Genomic DNA, 20,428 nt, shown 5'->3' on the forward strand with positions numbered 1-20,428 from the left:
TTTGTTTTTCTAGATAGATAGATAGATAGATAGATAGATAGATAGATAGATAGATAGATAGATAGATAGATAGATAGATAGATAGATAGATAGATAGATAGATAGATAGACATATGCATTTATCACTTATGGATGGATGAATGGATGGTTAGATGGATGGATAGATAGACAGACGCATTTATCACCTATCCAGCAGGAGTTTGGATGGAGCAGCAGTCGAGCATGCACCTTGCGCTCCATTCAAAGTCTATGGCACTGACGGAAAAAAACAATATTATGTTTATCACCTCTCAAGTGACTAGGTAATAAATGCTTTTGGCTGGAAAAATCCTTTAAATGGTGCAGTCACATGTGGCAGATTTTGTTGCAGATTGCTAGAATGAAGTGTCAGTAGTGCTAGGAGAGAGCCCTGCCCTTCTGGATCATGCTGGACCCCCATCGATCAGACATCGATGGCATATGCTAGCAAAATTCAATCAATGACTTAAATAGGAAAAAAAACTTTTGGAGACTTACCCAATCTGAATCCCAAATCTATTCAACCAATTATATCTGATCCAACCTGACATATCCCCATTCCTAATTAGACTTTACCCTGTATTAGGAAGCTGCTGCCCTCCAAGAATTAAGACTGTGCTTCAGAAATTAGGACAGGTATGAGAGCTTAGATGCTCCAACAAGATCCCCGATACAAAGGAAAAGTGGAACAGGTGAACATAGAATTCCCTTGCCACTGATAACCATGGAACCATTCCGAATGCAGAATGAGAACAGTTCAGGTTGCGCCGGGCAAATGTTGCCCACAATGCAATTTATAACCATATGAAATATATGAACTTTAGATGAGATGCTTTTCAGCTACCACTACACTTTTTTTATTGCATCTTTTTTTAAATATATGAATCTGCACTACTGTACACTGTCTTTACCATTAGACTTCATACACATCTGTGTTTGGGTTTGCCATTGTTCTGCTCCATCATAGGAGCAGAACAATAAAAAAAACCTGAACTGACGGAAATCAAAGGCGCCCGATGAAACCTATTGACTTATATGGGACCCATCGGGATTCCATCATGGTGTCCATCGTTTTGCCAGACAAAATACCGCAGCATGCTGCGCTTTTTTGTTCTGCAAAAGCAACTAAATCTGCGACAGAGGCCCCTAACGGATCCTCCGAGGCAGATGTGAACAGAGCCGTAGTTGCATGTAAAATTATACAGTACTCACTTTCCTCTCCAAACATGTACTTGTATTCTTCATGAAGTAACAATTCTGGAGCACCTTTTCTTTGAACTCTGCATTGTGACGTTCCTCTGTTATTCCTTCTGGAACTGTATGAATCAATTGGGTGTTACCATTTCCTTGTTAATGGGCCATGTCCCTGCACAGTCTGACATTGTTCAATCAGTGCTCACAGGGTCAGACTGTGTGGGGACACACCTTATTGACAAGGACGATGGTAACGCCCAGTCATTCATACATTTCCAGGAGGAATAGCACAATGAAGAGGTTTAAGAAAAGATAACACGTTAACTCATGCAAACAATAGTCCAAGATCATGGAAACTGTAATATCAGCCGTATCTTTATTATTAATATCATGAATAATTCCATACATAAAGACACTTCACAGACACTATTCTAAGAAAACCAAAGAGGCTCCTCATCCGTAACCAATTATTGAACTCTGGTCTTTGGGTACTGTTAGACTCTCGCTTGGTTACCTCAATGGCTTGCAGTCCATTGTAGCCCCCTGTCTATCACACACTGCCACGCCACACCCCTGGGGTTCAGATCAAAGCCCTTCTTACCCCGTGGTCACTTAATATGTCAAACACGCAAGGTTCTGTCTTCATTGTTGTAATTGCTAAGATTCACACATCACTTAGAAGAGTATTTCGACTTGATGAAGATCTTATTTTCTTAACACACTTCACAATCACTTCTCTCACTCCGGACTCTTTCATCTTGCAACTTCTTAATCCTACTTATTGTTTTGCCCACACTCCTCACTCACTGACTTCCACTCAGCAGATTTTCTTTTTTTTTTTTCCTTTATACTTTATGAACCAGAATAATCCCCAATGACACCTGTCCAGAAAATAAAAATATACATTATTTGCGCAACGTTTCAATCCCCCGGACAATGTTTCTGGGTAAACAATGGCTCAGATGAGCTTTTCTTCTCCAAAAATTCTTTTACGGAATAATATTTATACAATGCATTAGCCCAACACTCATATTTGTTATGGTTTTTATTCCCAATCTGAGGCTCAGGATCGCTACGCATATAATTTACCAATAGGAGTAAATACTATCAAGTTAATTTAAATATTTTGTCTGCCATGACTTGTCTCCGAGCCCTCGTGTATACAGACACTTTATGTGTGCCAGTGGATCGCAGAGCTCTAAATATTCCAAATCATGGAGAGCACGGTTTGTACTCACATCATAATAGGGATCGTTGAGGGATCTTGATGAACAATAGGTCTCCTTAAGGCTAGGGTTACACGGCGACTTTGGTCACGTCATGAAGATCGCGATGTTACAATAGGACATTGAAAGTAAATGTTTTCAATGTGGTCGCCTTACGGCACGCAACTTCACGAGACCGCACACCAATTTTCTTGCATAGCCTTTAATATAAGTCGCATTCGACTGCATCTCATTTGCCTAAATAGCATGCGAATGTCAACCAAATCACACCCTAAAATATTCGTGCATCAGCAAGTTGTAGACTAATTGCAACTTCCATACTCAGTCCTACATGATTATTTATGGCCCAAGATTGGGTCCTCATCTAGGACCATTATACAGGTCAACAAAGCACTCAATTCAAACATCTAGCTCGGCTACGTCTTCCACTTGAGATAGTAGAGTTCCATTCACCTCTTTCGTCTGTGAGAAGTTTGCAAATGATATCCTCTTTGGGCTTCAGAAGAAGGCGAATAGAGTAGTTGTCACTTTTTTAGTCTCCCAGAAAATGGCATACATAGAATAGAGTGGACACCATTGCAAAAATTAAAATGGGCCCCCATATGGTGCCCAGTTTTGCTAACCAGAATAGAAGGGCTTGGTGTTTGTTTTCTTCCCTACACCCGTTTCCATGACCCTTTGACCAATTCCCCAGCTCTCTGTTTGCTAGCAATGCAGGTCCTACACTGGTTCTGGATAGCTGATGGCAAAAAGTATGGAACAACCAAGGCTGGCTCCCCCATCTTCAAGGGCCCCAATGCTACATACACCTTTTGCCCTGGAAAAATACAAATGAGAGACCTGCATTCCGGTTAAGAAATTGCACTGTGGGCAGAATTTAAAGTAATGCAGAATTTACACCGACTGACATTGCAGACTGAAGATACAAGAGAAGAGTTGAAAAGTTGATTCTATGGTTCCTTCAAAACAAAGGAAGTTCTACTTCAATATGTTCCAGTTTTCATTTTTATCAGTGATCCCTTTTTTAGGAACATCCAAGATCTTTTATGCACTGACCAAAGAGAAAATATTATCATATCTTCTACATATGCCTATTTCTGCAATACAGTCCTTATTCGTGGAGGATGGGGCTTCCTAAAACAGGGATGAGGTCCAAATATGCATGTAATAATGTCAGTTTGGATCAGCCATGGTTGGGATGGATTCAGGGTGCGGTTTGGCTTAACTGATGTTCTTTACTACTACTTGCTTTGATCCCTCTAATCTCCTGGGTTGATCATTCGGAATATAACTCTACTATGATTCTTACATTTTTTATTTTGTTTAAACTTTGTCTTAACAACGAAATAATGATCACATGTACTGAAAACCTATGAATAATAATATGCATGTTTATCATATAATTCAAAAGAAGGTTCTTCCTGGAACTCACCATGAATGACCTCATAGCCCCCTATACTAGTGATCTTTTTGAAGATCAATAAAAATAACTGGGAGCATAAATCCTTACTTTCTAAATGATCTCCAAAGGTATCTGCTTCCAGCTAAAAAAGTCGCAACATAAACCTTGCGTGGCATAAAAGTCTTACCTGTGGGGTGCAAAAGGCTGGTACTCCCACTGGTCCCAAAAACCAGCTTGTCCTGTTGCCAACTATCCATAGAGAAGTGGCCCCACATGTAATTCTTAAATGTCCTTTTTGGGACAACCCTTTAAGACTGGATTAGTAGTTTATGAGGTCTAGACCACACAACACCCATGTACTTGCAACAACATTTTTTACTTTAGTAGCCATAGCTGAATTGTTGACTGTAAGATGAATATTTAGGCTCTTTTCACACAGGCAGTATGGCTTCCGTTATTACCAGAGCCTTGACGGATCCATTGTGTACCAGATCCTAACAGATCCCATTGACATAAGGTAGCGATACTGGCCACTAGCATTTCACAGAGGAATATAGTCACTGGTCCCTCTTATTGGAGTGCGGCAGTATTTAACAGTGATCTTGTATAGCTGGATCTTCGTGTTCATAATTGCTTCATTGAGTTATTATATTCACTCAATTAAAACATTTTTGTATAGTAAAAGTGCCCAAAAAAATGGCACCACTAGCTTCTATATTTCCTATGATGTGAAGAGATAATTTTCATTGTTTTGATGTTGTATTAGATTAGGTGTTTTAGGGCGGGAGGACTGGTGTTGGCGAGAAAGTAAGACTCCGTTCTAGATGCTATCAGCTGATGGCAGCGGTATCCACTCCACCCAGTTTAGTGTTCAGTTTGTGATGGGCAGGTTGTGCTGGAAGTTGTTGTTCAGCAGCATAGTACCACAAGTCATCTGGACCACTTTACGATTCTTTGTCCTGTTTTTGCTATATCTATAGAGTGGGCATAAGTCTTGATGTGACCCAAAAGCATAGCACCAGTCAGGACTAGCAAAAAAAACATATTTTAAGATGTGTACATTTAATTAAATAGGTCACAGCTGGTTGTGGCTCATGGTCATTTAACCATTTAAAACCCTCAAGTATATATTGGGAAATTGTTTAAAGGGGTTGTCCAGTTTAGAAACCCCATTTCATACACCCGATTAGGGAACTCTGAGTTAATAGAGGTGGACAATCTGTTCAGGATCCTCACCCCTTGGCCAGAGGTGAGAGCGGTTACAAACATAGTCTATCACTCTGGAAGACCTGTCCTGTCCTACATTACACAGACAACCCATTGATTTGAATGGACACTCTGTAATGCTTAATTTCCTCTGTGGTGGTGCTGCAAAGAAATGATACACTTACTGCAAGGTTTCCCACAGATTACAGCTGATAGCCGGGGGTCCCAGCAGGGAGATACTTCTAACAATCACCTTATTGTCAAGGACCCTTCTAACAAGTTGGGATAGTCCAAAGCAGAGTACCACTTTAAACAACAATTTCCCAATATAGCGATATTATTGAAATGGCTCCCTTTAGCCACATGTCTGCAAATTAATTAATCAATTAAGTCCACCTTTGCAACTTTTTTTTCTCTAAAATAAAGAATGATGCAACTTTGCAGATAGTCTTGATAAACAACACCACTTGTATATACAGATCCTTTGCAGACCTATATGCACCAGGATAAACCAGCTGCTGATCCATGGTTACAGACTACAAACAACCCCTGTGTGTAGTCTGATCCTGCAGTTTCGTCTTAGGCTATGTTCACACGGGGTATTTTGCCGAGTTTTTTGACGCGGAAACCGCGTCGCAAAACTCGGCAAAAACGGCCCGAGAACGCCTCCCATTGATTTCAATGGGAGGCGTCGGCGTCTTTTTCCCGCGAGCAGTAAAACTGCCTCGCGGGAAAAAGAAGCGACATGCCCTATCTTCGGGCGCTTCCGCCTCTGACCTCCCATTGACTTCAATGGGAGGCAGGAGAAAGCGTATTTCTCGCTGTTTTATGCCCGCGGCGCTCAATGGCCGCGGGCGAAAAACGGTGCGATAATTGCCGTGAAAATCGGCGTGCAGGGAGAGGAATATCTGCCTCAAAGTTCCAAACGGAATTTTGAGGCAGATATTCCTCCCCCAAAATACTCTGTGTGAACATAGCCTAACTCTCCTGTCTCTTGTTAACCCACTCATGAGGACTGTAGAGGTATCTGTGGTCAGAGCTGGTTACTGGCACTCACACATAGCATGTTATATATCCCAGAGGAGCCTTGTGAGCTGCATCTTGTCACAGAAAGAATAGAATGGTGTGAGAGAGGGGGATGTGCTTTGAGAGAAGAGAAGGAGAAAGAGAGCATGTTTCAGAGGGAACACCAACTGAGCTCTGAATTTGCAGCTCCACAATCACAATCCTCAATGTCAGAAAAAGAAGGTCTTGAAAATAAAAGAAGCAGTACAGAAATCAGCCAATAGCATAGCGTAACTTGAACCTCTCAAGGTGCACAGAACCAATCTTAAAATCATATTTCCTATTACAAAAGTACACTTATACCTTAGACAAAATTCACTTTTTTTTGGCCACCACCCCCACGACTTTTGTAATAAAGCCTCACATTTCCTGCAGCATTTAAATTGTGGGTTCCACAGTCATAAAAACTGATTGCAATTGGACTCAACAGTGGACCCTCCATGTTTTAGCTTTACATCGGGGGACTCTCAAGTCTGAAATGGCATTGTTTGTTTTTGTTCTTTATAAAAATGTGCATCAGTGTGATTGGTGTAACTTTGTAATGATATTTTTTTAAGAATTATTTTTACTTTTTGAGATACAGCTGCTTTATATCCTGTATACAGAGCAGCTGCATCTTTTGCGCTGGGACCTGATTCCGTCAGATCTGTGGGACTCACGGGTTCAGTGACAGCAAGTCCTGCTGGTATCTGTTAAACGGATAGACTATTATGGGATTTGTTTAATAGATACATCATCAAAAGGTCATAAGAGTTCATGACATGTCTATAGATGAAGGTTTGGCATCCCTTACAGCCTTCGTTTAATGTCGGGAGCTTTTCCTGGTGTCTAAGTCAAATGGCGACTATAAAATTCAGTGTGAAAGGGGCCTTACCTGTATGTGAAAAACCACTTCCACATTATCCCAAGGAAAACTATTAATAAGCTATATGTTAAATGGATGCCTGTGATGAATGCCATACAGTGGCATGCCTCATCCATAGACTCCCATGTAAAAAAAATAAAAAAATAGGAATACCGCATGGTATACGTTTTTTTCAGGATGCCTCTGGATACACTAGCGTAGTGGACTACACTATTCTATCCAGCAAAAAAACTGTATCCCCGATGTATACCGCCTGACGTAGGCAAAAAGGACACTCTTTTGGACTATGTCGGTAAAATGGGAGCTATTGGGTGCGATTGACGTATGCATCGGGAGCTTTCCCGACACATACATCAAACATGCAGGGTGAAAGCAGTGTGAAAGTATTCTTCAGTGGCACCCAGCATTTGCTTTTAATAGATGGAAATCCTGTACTTGCATTAATATCCCATGACTACACTCAGTGATACATTTACCTCTCTCCAGTTCCTGATTCTATCAATGTACTGTTTCGGTCTGACATCTTTCTACGGTTAATATTCACATATATACATGCACATTATTATTATTACGATATCTGCTATCCCTATCCTTCACTATATCACCCTCCCCCTCTCTGTAGTAACTGTTCTATATTCTGTGTTATCACTCCATACACCAGGTATTTGATGACATCACTGACCTGTATATCTTCATCCCTTATGTGTATGCCTATGGGTTATTTCTACATAGAATTTTCATCTAACTGCCTCCCAGTTATTTCTGTCTATATCGATTTCCATCTTATGCTCAGTTCTTCTCAGTCCTAGGATCTGTCTCTTGTGTAAAAAAAATTTACCACTTCAGGCTGGCAACAAATTTCTCTGGTTCGAATGCGACCGACATGCCTCAGTCGGATATTTCCACTACATTCCTGTGTCTCCCACAACATAAACACCTCTCTATTCCTGACATACATCCCTTTCATTCCCCACGCTCACTCTCATTATCTCAACAACTTTACACTACATTGCTCATCTCTCCCTCTTCACAGCCAGGCCAAGACTTTCTCGAGAACCCTCCTCCTTCTGACAGTGTCTCCCATTCATTCTGAGAAGATATGGCTAAAATATATCAAGAGTCAACTCATCCACCTTTGTAGTACCATGACCCTACACAGAAGATCTTGTGTTCTAAAATGTAAAGATCAAGGGCCAATCTTAATCCCCTATTCAGAATATTCCAGCGGGTATTTCGAATTGAATCACTGCATTTCAGATAGTTTTAAAGCCACAGGGAAACACTTTCCCTGCTAGATTGAGGTTTAGGAGCCACAACTTACTTGTTCCTTCTGATATAGATAATTTAGCCAAATAATCAATATTTTTAGACTTTAGTTACTATATCGTGTTCTTATGTCACACTAACTAATGATATGTAACATAAACACCTATTACGGCATTTCTTCCATTTAAAGGGATTTTGCAGTTTCAGCAAATTAATGTTATTTTTTTGTCTAACCAAAAAGCTATACAATTTTCCAATATACTTTCCGTATTAATTCCTCACGGTTTTCAAGATTTCTGCTTGCTGTTATTTAGTAGGAACATTCATTGTTTACTTCCAGAGGATATAATTCTGTCCATGGTCATGTGATGGACACAGGTGCTGGGATGATTAGAAGACACAGCTGTAATACACATACTGAAATGAGCCCTGCACCTGTGTGCCCATCACATGAACAAGTAACGAGCCGTGCACCTGTGTGTCCATCTCATGACCATGGACAGAATTTTAACCACTGGCAGTAAACAATAAAGGTTCCTACTGAATAACAACAAGCAGAGATCTTGAACACCATGAGGAATTAATACAGATATATATTGGAAAATTGCATAACTTTTCATAATACAAAAAAATAACATTAATTTGCTAAAATTGGACAACTCCTTTAACTTTTTAGAATTCCCTGCCGCCAGTTGTTTCAGTATAAAAATACAATATAATACAAATGTACTGATTACGGTTATCATATTTCTGATAGTAACACAATATACTCTCAAAATAAAAGCAGATTAAAATGCATTCATTCCATTCTATCAACCTACACGTAACGCCTTTGCCACTTGCCCCCAGGTGTATCCTTAGCATAACATATATTAAAATGTATTTACTACAGGTTACCCATTATATATAAATACATAACCACACACACTGAGTTTCTGCAATAAATGACATGGAAATTTTTTCAGCCTTTCTATAATGGAGGTTTTATAATAAGGTCTGACAGAAGAACACAAAACTTTTGCTAAAGAGGGCTAAAGAGGGCATCTTACCATATTATAGTTAAATAGGACATTGTCTTCAACTGGGCAAATCTACTGATGCATTTTTCACACAATCTCATTATACTGGTAATTTCTCTTTAAAATCTACATAAAAAATGAGGTAGCTAACTTCTCTGCCACCCATTGCTTCCTTTGTGATTGTGTAGTCACCCCTGAATTTTCTCCTACCAGTTTTCTATGACAGTCTCAATTTCAAATAAAACTATTTCTGAACCTCCCCATTGCTTGAGGTCCTTTTGGTACCATAGAAGCCTACGGCACTAAAGCAGTTAAATTAATCATATGGACACATGTGATTTTGTAAAGCTGATGTGAGTTGACTTGTGTCGAAGGTAAGAGGCAGTGGAGGCGTCTATGCGTGGCTCACATACCTTGTCAAGTTCATGTACCTCCTCACTGTTGGATAGTGTAACATTAAAAGGATCAGTGAACTGATGTGGATCTTTTCCCCTTTTACGTTCTTTTTTAGCTGCCAGAACCGGGAAAATTGCAAGTTGCTGGCACAGTACCGTGGCCACCAGGAGCCATACCCAACACCTCATTATGCCCGGTGAATATATCCTTCAAAGTTTACAAAGTTGAACTGTGGAAAGCTCCAAGTACCTTCAAGAAGATGCTGAGAGGAATAAAACAAGTGGAAAGTGATCCTTCTGTGTAGATAAGCACTTGCCAAGACACAAGAGGTCAAGATAAAGCATCAATCTACTTAACTCCACCAGGTCTTTTTACACATGACAAGTAGGAGGGAGGTTGAAAGCAAATGTTCTCCCATCAATTTCTTCAATAGTCCAAACAGTATAATTAAAACTCACTCGACTATGAAGCCTGTAACATTAAAGGGATCAGGATGACATCTCAGCCCACATCTGCCAGCATAGAACCCCATTAGTATAGACCTTCCTTGGTAATGATGATCAATGACTGGACCCATTAGGTGGACAATGGGAAAAGGAAACTCTGTTGATCAATGGTCATCCTCATCTGTTACTGTATCTGGACACATTCACAACGTGATGTCTTCTCCTTGACTTGAAGCCACTAAGATCTGATGAAGTGTCCCCACAATCCACTCCTCATTGGCAACCGACCCGCTCTTCTGTTGAGTATTAATTCTTCAAACAAATAAGCCGTGTCCCTTCACGGATAAAACATTGTTACACACAGTATTTAATGTCTCATCTTGGCTCTTTGTCAATAGCTGTGTTATAAAGGTTAAAAAGTGCTAAAAAAAAAAAAGGTATAAAAAAAATATTCTGCACAAAAATAGTAAAAAAAAGTCTTCTGTTTACGAGCTGATTTCTTAGATAATGTTTCTTTTATAATGATTGTTCAGGACGAGGGCTATTCCTTCTTTCTGTGTCCCAGTCTTCTCTCAATTTCTCTCTGACTCTGTCTCTCCCCAACTGCAAATTGGCAGTTGTTCTCCGGGCTGCTCATTTCACCAAATATATCCTTCTTTCCTGTAGCTGCTACTTGAAGGAGAGGGAGGGGACTCACCCTGCTCATCTGTCAATCCTAGTTTTTTTTAACAGCCCTATTAAAGTAGAGCTGATAAGCAGTTCAGCCCTTCTCCGCAGAGATGCTAATCACATTTTAATGACCCATAAAAACTTTTTCTGCACCCCAGGGGAAAAGACTGCTTACGGAAATGACGAAAAAAACGGAATTAGGGAAAAAAATGTTTCATATTAACCCTTAATAACCTCATGTTGCAAACACATACATGCAAACTTGCAAGCAAAGAAGTGCGCATATAACATGGTAGGGCAAAGCGTTAAGCAACAAATGTATTAGTTCAAAACATGCAAGAAAAATGCAGTACAAAAATGTTCCAAAAACTGCATAAGGGTCAGTTCACACTGAGTTTTTTTACACGTTTTTTTGACGGGGAAACCGCATCGGAAAATGCGCCCAAAAACTGCCGAAAATGCCTCCCATTGATTTCAATGGGAGGCGGAGGCATTTTTTTCCCGCGAGCGGAAAAAAACGATTCGCAGGGAAAAGAGGGGACATGCCCTATTTTCGGGCGTTTACGTTTCTGACCTCCCATTGACATCAATGGGAGGCAGAAAAAGCGTATTTTGTGGTGTTTTTTGCCCGCATCGCTTAATGGCCGCGGGCGAAAAACGCCCCTGAAAAACTCAGCGAAAATCTGTGTGCAGGCAGAGCAAAATCTGCCTCAAAATTCCAAACAGAATTTTGATGCAGATTTTCTGCCTCCAAAAAACTCAGCCTAAGGCCCCATGCACACGACCGTATTTTTTCCTTCCCGTAAATACGGGTCCTTTGTCACACGTTTTTAACCCGTATTTAACTCGTATTTACGGACCCGTGCCAGTAAATATGGGTCCGTTGTCATCTGTATTCCACCCATAAAAAAAGGGGCCTGGAAATTATGTCACAATCATGTCCAAACCCCTTAAAAGGGTCACATGATCGCTCAGACGCCATTTTCTTTGCTTCTCTTTATTCTTTATTGCTTCTCTTTATTTAGCAACGCTCCCGTAATTACGGGCGCAAACACGTAGCCACCCGTAATTACGGGAACCCCATAGACTTCTATGGGCCTGCCCGTGCCATAATTACGGCCTGAAATAGGACATGTTCTATATTTTTCAACGGCCCGGGCTCCTTTCCGTACACAAACGGGAAGGTAACCGTGGCCAATAGAAGTCTTTAGGCCCATAATTATGGGCGTTTTTACCGTCGTGTGCATGGGGCCTAACAGTGAACACAGGCAGTTGCACTTTGATACAGTTTTTGTTAAAATTGAGGTTAATGGTTCGGAAAACACAAGGACTGAAAATGAAAAGAAAATAACAAAAGCCACCACAAATAAAGGGCTTTGGGGAAAATGTCTTAATTCTGTCCTAAATGTAGACAAGATAAAAACTAAACCAGACAGGCAAAAAACGTGCTGAATTTATGACAGTGGTGCACACGCTATGATAAATATGGCACATCTTGCGACATGTTAGAGACTTCTCCCTTCCTAACGCCACCTCTTGGCCGGCATACTTAACACTAATGTTTTGAACCAAAAAAAAGTGTACATCTTTAATAATTCTGCCACATTTTACAGATCCTCTTAGCCAAGACCCTTTTTCTAGACACTTTTCAAAACAGGTAGAGGTGCAAAAAGTATGTAAAACACATAATAAATTTGGCGCATGCCATGTATACAATTTTTTTGCCGCAATCTGTGCCAGAATTCTGGCGCATTTTGTTAAGTAAATCTACCCTATTGTGTATAGAGAAATAACATTTTTCCTACTGGCGATCAGCAAAAATCTGGTCGCTGCATTTTAGCAAAAAACACTATGAAAACCTGATCTAAATGTCTATGACTGGCTGAAATGGGCAATCTGGTTAAGAAAACCCATTAGTAGGGGACCTTCATTAATAGTCAGAGCAGGGACCAGCTGCAAAATAATTTCTTGTTCCGGAGGACCCGGCAGTCTTTGCATTACATGGACAGCCCATTGATTTAAATAGGAACTATGTAAAGCTTAATTTTCCCCTGTGGTGGCGCTGCAGGGGAATTGAACACTGACTGCTGAGTTCCATCACAGATCACAGCTAAACGCTACAGGTCACAGTGGGACAACCTGTGATTAGTTTACCTGCAGGGGAATCTACTAACAATTGGAATTGTAAAAAGCGGACAACCCCTTTAATCTTGGTCTGGTGATTGGCCCATATAGGAGGGATGACAATGCGTGCTTTCAGTGAATGGAAACTTCCCTATACGTTGGAAAATCTCTGTGAGATGAACACAATCCTTCCATTTTCTCGGGGTCCATGAAAGGGCAGGTGTCTCACTGACAGATTGTTTGTAAGACATCTGCTTGTCTATAGTCTCCTCAGATGTAGGGAAGAAAAAATAAACATAGGGGGCCAGGAAGTTCATTACTGTAGTCAAGGTGTAAAAGAATGGGGGTGGGAATTTTTCTGATTGCTTTAGAAGACAATGGATTTTGGCATTATGACAAAGAAAACACAAGGCCAGGTTGGTTGCTGTATCATTAATTAGATTATGGATAAATAATGCCTTTGTCTGTGCTGGAGTCGGAATCAACTATATGTACAAATATGTATCAGGTCGAAACTGGAAAATATGTTTGTAAATTAAGTTTTTAATGAAGAAAATATTTTATCTTGTGTCATAGAACAAGCACCTCTGCACACAGGAGACCTCTTGGCTGGATGAAACATCAAGGAAGTTATCATACACTTTTCTAACGCTACCCCGATTCCCAGCAAGCCGTATGATCGGTTCAAGAAAGCAGAATCAGTAGAGGGTGAATATTAGAGCAGCCGTTTGTTCTCCAGACCTTTTCTACTGGGTAACTGAAGACAGGCAGTTTCAACCAAAGTCAGACATTTTGGAGGCCATGGAGAGCTGTATTTGGTCATCCAGTCACCCACTTGCATACAGTTTACACATACTGTTCCAGGATATTGCCTTCCCCTCTCCTCTGTCCATGTCTGTCAACCTTGTGTGTATGTCAACGAGACAGCTCTTTGAACAAGAATTTGCTCATTCATCGGCAGATCATTGCCCTGTTTACACGGGCCAATGATTGGGCAAACAAGTCTCCATATGAGCGCTCGTTCCCGATCATTGCCCTGTGTAAACAGGGCAATGATCTGCCGATGAATGAGCAAATTCTTGTTCAAAGAGCTGTCTCGTTGATCGGTGCTCGTTTTCATCCCCTTTAATGATCGCTCATACAGAATAGCAGGTGCCTATAAGTACTTCGATTGGTAGTCTGACCTTCTTAAGTTTTTCTTTTATAAAAGTTTTCTAAACAAACTATTCAAATACAGTAAATTCATAGTACTTTTAGGCCCTGTTCAAACAGAGTCTTTTGGCGCACTTTTTGATGCAAAAACCCACGAGAGGAAAAAATGTTTGCGGGAAAAAGAAGCGTAATGCCCTTTCTTCAGGCGTTTCTGTCTCTGACCTGTCATTGACATCAATGGGAGGCCGTGGCCGAAAACACCACAAAAACGCTGTGAAAAACACGTCAAAGAAAGTGCAGGCAGGTCAAAATCTGCCTCAGAATATTTTTCCGCCTGCAAAAAAACTCTGTGTGAACAGGGCCTTAGGTAATGATGTATTAAGTGTTCTCTATATTATAAGATGATTCAAGGATAACAATACACTAATGTATCACAAGGATTCCAAAAACAATTCTGTGGTATCTTATAATAACTATCCACAACCACAAACATTAAAGTGTCACTTTTACACTCATAATTAAACGTATGATGATTGATTTATACATCAATTCAGAGTCGTCAAAGGACAATTATGCTGTAGAAATGCGCTTTACACGCAAATTATATATAATAATCTCTACTGTCTGTTTGGCTGCTTACAATATAAAGGATTTTACCATATATGAGTAAATCAGAAGTCAGAGCAGCAGCCAAAGTGAAATAATTACATTTTTCTTCCTTACAGAGATATTGGAATTTTTCTATTAGGTTACGGCGGCCATTTTTGTAAAAGTGACAACAGAAAGTGCAGCCATATGGGTTGTCACTTTTGAATTAGCTTCTCAGCAAGTGAAGATGAAGAAACATTACTAACAAACTTTAAATATTGCTCTAACTTATTTAAGGTTTGGGTGGGGAATCATGAAAATAACATGCCCATTTGGGTTAGCATCTATGGTAAAGTTAGGGTAGATAGCTGTTGGCCAAAGATTGTTTGGTTGGTAGATTAGGCCACATTAAGGAAGGTTGAGGTTGACAATGTTATTGAAATAATGAGTGTCCTTTCAACGGCTATGTACATTCAATTCTGTTGACCATTTAATGGACCGTGATCATTGGTCTTTTCCATTATGTTTCCAGATCAACTCCTAAACATCTATGATGAGGCTTCCAACATATGCCGGAAATGACCTGATCTTTACCTGCGCTACCGTTCAATTTTTAGTCCCTACTAATATGCCGCACCATCTAGTTACTATGTGAATTACGCATTAAAGTTGTTATACCTTGCTGGATTTTAAGGAATTTGTGAGCTAAAGGTAGTAGATTCGAATTGAATTGTGGATAAACCATAAAAAGGTTATCAACTGGATATAGCATAAAAATATTATTTGTGATCTCCAATCCCGATAACAAGAATATCCGGTCCCTGACCCTGGCTGTCACTGTCCATTAAAGTCAGTGGGAGATATGGAGACAGCGGAGTTACCACACTCAAGTGGTCAACGGAGCTCCCATTGGCTTTAATAGGCAGCAACCACAGGAATGAGAATTGGGCACATTTGTTCTGGCAATAGACCATAGATTTTCAAGGCAAGTCAACTAGATATTCCATAAAAGTATGATCAGTAGGGGTCTAACTACTCGTACACCACCCATAACACTTTTATGGCATATTCTGTCGATATGTCCTAAAAATCTATGGTAGGAAAACAGCAAAAAAAAATTATAAAAATTAATCGAATACACTAAAGGGTAACTATTGATAATCAGTTAAATAAATATATATATATATATATATATATATATATATATATATATATATATATATATATATACATACACACACACACACACATATATTACTGCATGGCTTTAATCTGTACAAATATGTATGATATTTAATTTAATCATAAGAATGAGAAGTGTCTTTAGTATAATTTAACATGTCACATTCACATGATGAAAACTTCATGTCAAGCATCATAGCCAAGGGCACAAAGGATTTCTAACATTTGATGTTATCAGTCAGCGCGGTTCTGTGCTAGGAGTTCACCAAAAACACATTGATGTTAATTTAACCTCATAAACATGTATGTGCAGAGCTGTGGATAATCAGACTCCACAAGCGTGAAAAAGTGTGCCTTAGGACGCAATGTAGGAGTGTTGGGTTTCAAACTATATGCACACACTTCAAAATACAACGAATAAGCGGCAACATGCAAAGTGAACACTGGGCTGTGATTGAAGTACTCTGGCCTGGACGGTGGCGTACTGGAAGCTGGGCCAGGCTCAAGTTATTCACCCTCAAGCTGCTTGTCAAGGTCATCATAGAAGTGCCACTTGCAGCTCCACTAATTTACTTTTTATGGATGGCTATGCCCAGGGCCGGCCCTGGTTTTGTCTTGCTCTGCTTGAAGGTATAGTCAACTTCTGGGGTGCGGATTTTCAACAAAGCGTCCAAAAAATGAAGTCATGTAGATACATCTATTCCTTTGAGTTCAACCATTCCAGCCTCGCTTGGTATATACTCTTTGGCTCCAGCCCTATTAAAGCATTTCCATATGCTGCGCGGTATATATTTTTTAACATGGGAGCGTATGAGTCACGGAACCTACTGTATGGCACCCGTTTAACGTATACGTCATGGGCTTTTCATGACGTATACGTTAAATGGATCCCATAATAGCCTATAGGTGATGGATGCCACTGTTAGGTATTCGTCACAGCCTATGTTTAATATATACATCGAAAGCATTTCCGGGCTTACACTCTAAACGTGAGCTAAAAACCTGCTGTGAATAGGGCCTCAGTTGTAAGGTCTCCTGAGTTGGGCTTTAAGACTTACCCGCTGGTTGTCTTGCGCATTTGCATGTTCTGCAAAGAAATTTGTAAAAACTTTCGGTGTATATTTTAATTTTTCTATGATGTCCATTGAAAAAATAATTTAAAAAAAAGAACATTTCCTATGAAGTAGGATACGTGCAGCAGACACTTTTAGTGTATGGCCAGGTACCAACCTAACTGCAGAGCTTATCCAAAGCTACCATTAGATACAAGAAATTTCCCAACGCCAAAATTCACGCCAATAAATTTTTATCCCATTGTCACAAGAGGTATCTAAGAAATAGCAGGAGCTTTTTCCTTAAAACAAATATGCTTTTCGCTAATACAGAAGTCAACAGTAAAATATACAAAGTCTTAGAAAATCTTAGGGGGTTTCCACTTACAAAAATGATGGAATTCTTTGTGGACTAAGAGGAAAAATGAGGGTGCCTACCATGTGCTTTCCACGATTAAGAAATTCCACTGCAAAAAATTAAAGGTATGGAAAACCCAATTTTCAAATGCGCTATTAGGGACTTCTGAGCTAATAGAAGGGGTCTCCGGTTTAGGACCCTCATCTATTAACTAAATTGGAAAGCAGCTACTAAGAGTGTCTTCCTCTGTTCACATCACATATTTTGCCTACGTTTGATATATATGCAGGGAAAAGCTCCCGACGTATACAGTAAGAATAGGCTGTGACAGATACCTAACAGTGGCATAAGTCACCCAAATACTATTATGTCACCCATTGAAGCTCAACGTATACGTCACTAAATGGATACGTCGTGAACTGGGTTCATGAGATTTCATGACTTATCAATTAAGTGGATACCATTATAGTCTATGGGTGACGGATGCCACTATTTTAATGTAACCTTCGTCCATAGATTATAATGGTTTCAGTTTAACATAAAAAAAAAGGCTACGTCACCCATGGGTTACCATGTAAAAAAAAACTTATACCACACGGTATACTTTTTTTTTGCGGGATCCGGCATGATGGAATAGTCTACTACGCTATTACACCCTTGAAAAAAATGTATATTAGCCCAACAGTTCACTTTTGGCCTTTGTTGGGCTAATGGAGCCCTATGGACACATTTAGCATGTACGCCAGGAGCTTTCCCAATGTTCAAGCGAAACAGACATCACAAATGCGATGTGAACATGGCCTTAAGGCCCTATTACACCGGCTGATTTTGGGGCGGTGCATCGAGCGCCGATCAAAGAGACATCATTGATCGGTGCTCGTTTACTCCTGTCGCAAGGAGCTATGCATGGGGACGAGCGGTAGTTACTCCGAAATGTGGTGCCGACAACGATAATATTTTACTTTTTTTAAATGATACGATCAGCAGATGAACGAGCGTTTGCTCGTCCATCTGCTGATCGCTTCCCTCTTTACAAAGGGCAATTATTGGCAATGAGTGTTATATGAATGCTCATATGCCCGATAATCGCCCAGTGTAAAACCCCCTTTACTCTGGATTCAGCACATCCATGTATTACATTGACAACCCATTGATTTGTTGATTTTGTAGTACTCCATTTCACCTTTGGTGGTGCTGCAGGGAAATCAAACACTGGATGCCTGATTCCCCCACAGATTACATCTGATTGCTGGAGGTCCCAGATGCAGTACACCCTGTAATCAGCTTATTGTTGAGAGACCCTCCTAATAGAAAATTATTGTCCAAAGTGGACTAACATTTTAATGAGGATGGGGCACAAGTTAATGTTATAATTATTTGAAGTATGTGCCAGCCTGGGTTTAATGTATAGCTATTGTATTTACATATTGACCTAGGACAAAATAATTACTTATTATCCGCTTCACTATACATTTGAAAGCCCGAATACCGGAAGACGTCGTGAAACGGCAAAACATGTTGGGAGGGGGGTTCTGTTAGTCAATATTTTAATGAGATTGATCCTCTCCTTCCATATATCCAGAGCAGGTTTTTATGGACGAGACACACCATCAGACTGCTGAATATTGATATTTCATAGAGCTTTGTACTGAGCTGTAATACTTCCAACACATAATATAGACATATTCAATTATATAGGAAAGGAAGGGACAACACCCCGTTCTTTTAATCAGTATATTGGTGAAGAGCCCTTTTGAGGTTTTTTTTGGTCTAAATAAAAGTGACTTTTTAAGAAATGTTTAGTGATATAGATAATACGTAAAAATATATTTAGTCCTCGAGCAATCTATAAATACAAAAGGTATATGCAGGGGTATATTTCTTACCACTCCCTTCATAGTGTATCTTACATATAGTGTACAGCTACTCAGCGAAGGAGCTACAATTTAATTTGCAAAATGAGAAAGGAAATAACACAATGAAAAAAAAACATAAACTTGCAGATTTCATTGATGTTTACTTAATCCAATGTCATACAAATCCTGTTCTTATCAGCTAAGTACCAGGACTATGAACGGTTAAACCGCCCGTCCTCCAATCACCGCCGTTCCTCCTCCTCACCCTTTCTCTTCCTCACATTCCATTAAAAGTATGTGCCTTTCTTTATTTGTTAATAATATTTAACCTTCTTTGGCGCCTGCTTGTACTTCAGCCCCCCTCTACGTTACTTGTAGACAAGCCCTGAATTTGTTAAAAGTACACATGATGACACATAAATAGGACAATCTGTCATAGAGCAGCTAAACAGCCCTGACAGATCCACAGTCCATGGTAAAAACTGACATTCTCAATGTCTTAAACATTCTGACTCCCTCCTCGTATTATCATACACAAATATACACATAAAAGCCCAGTCACAGACACTATTATTATACCATACGTGATGCAAATTTTCTCCTATTAATATTAATTTCTATTAATATGGAAAATGTGCTTCTTTTGAGAATAATGGTTGCATAATTTAACGGGTACTGGCATTTTTATCAATCTTTTGATATATCACAAAGACATGTCAGAATATAGTATTGGTGCGGGTCCGCGAGCTGTAACCTTGTCGGGTTATCCCCTGAGTTTGATAAAGCGCTCACGCATTGTAAACCTAATAGCATAGATTGGTAGAGCACCATAGCCTCTTTATACTAGTGTTCAGTGTCCCTGCCAATGCTATATCCTGACATGTCTATATGTGGTATACTATGGCATTGTAACTGGCATTGTTGTGGGGGTGTTGTGGCTGACAGACACTGGACATTATAGATAGCACTGTGGATCACACTGCAGGCATTATAGATGTCATTTTTATAGCACCTTTGTGTCTGACACTATGGTCATTGTGGTTGGCACTGGGAGCATAATAACTGGCACTGGAAGTATTGTGGCTGGCACTGGGAGCATTGTGAATAGCACTGGGTGTATTGTGGCTGACCCTGATGGCATTGTTCATGACACTGGTGGCATTATGGCTGGCACTGAGGGCATTGTGGCTGACACTGGTTGCATTGTGGCTGTCGTTGCCATGGAGGGGTTGGGCAAAAAGAGGGGTACAATGGCGGTTATTGGCTTGTACTGGGGGCACTGTGATTGACTGCTCTCTGAAGTGACCTATGTCCCTTTTTAGCATCCAAAAACTTAGTTGGTAT

The 20,428-nt window shown here is 40.0% G+C and overlaps 1 protein-coding gene across 1 annotated transcript in view; it reads right to left on the reverse strand.

Annotated features, from left to right (window-relative positions):
- C1QTNF12 (C1q and TNF related 12) overlaps nucleotides 1–10,698 on the reverse strand; it is a 43,055-nt gene extending 32,357 nt beyond the window's left edge. Inside the window, exon 1 of the mRNA XM_075840944.1 lies at nucleotides 9,675–10,698. Within this exon, the coding sequence (XP_075697059.1) occupies nucleotides 9,675–9,845 (171 nt within the window). The 5' untranslated portion in view covers nucleotides 9,846–10,698. The remainder of the gene's footprint in view (nucleotides 1–9,674) is intronic.
- Between the last annotated feature and the right edge of the window lie 9,730 nt (nucleotides 10,699–20,428).

The sequence above is a fragment of the Rhinoderma darwinii genome, chromosome 10 (genome assembly GCF_050947455.1).
Source record: "Rhinoderma darwinii isolate aRhiDar2 chromosome 10, aRhiDar2.hap1, whole genome shotgun sequence".
NCBI lineage: Eukaryota > Metazoa > Chordata > Amphibia > Anura > Rhinodermatidae > Rhinoderma > Rhinoderma darwinii.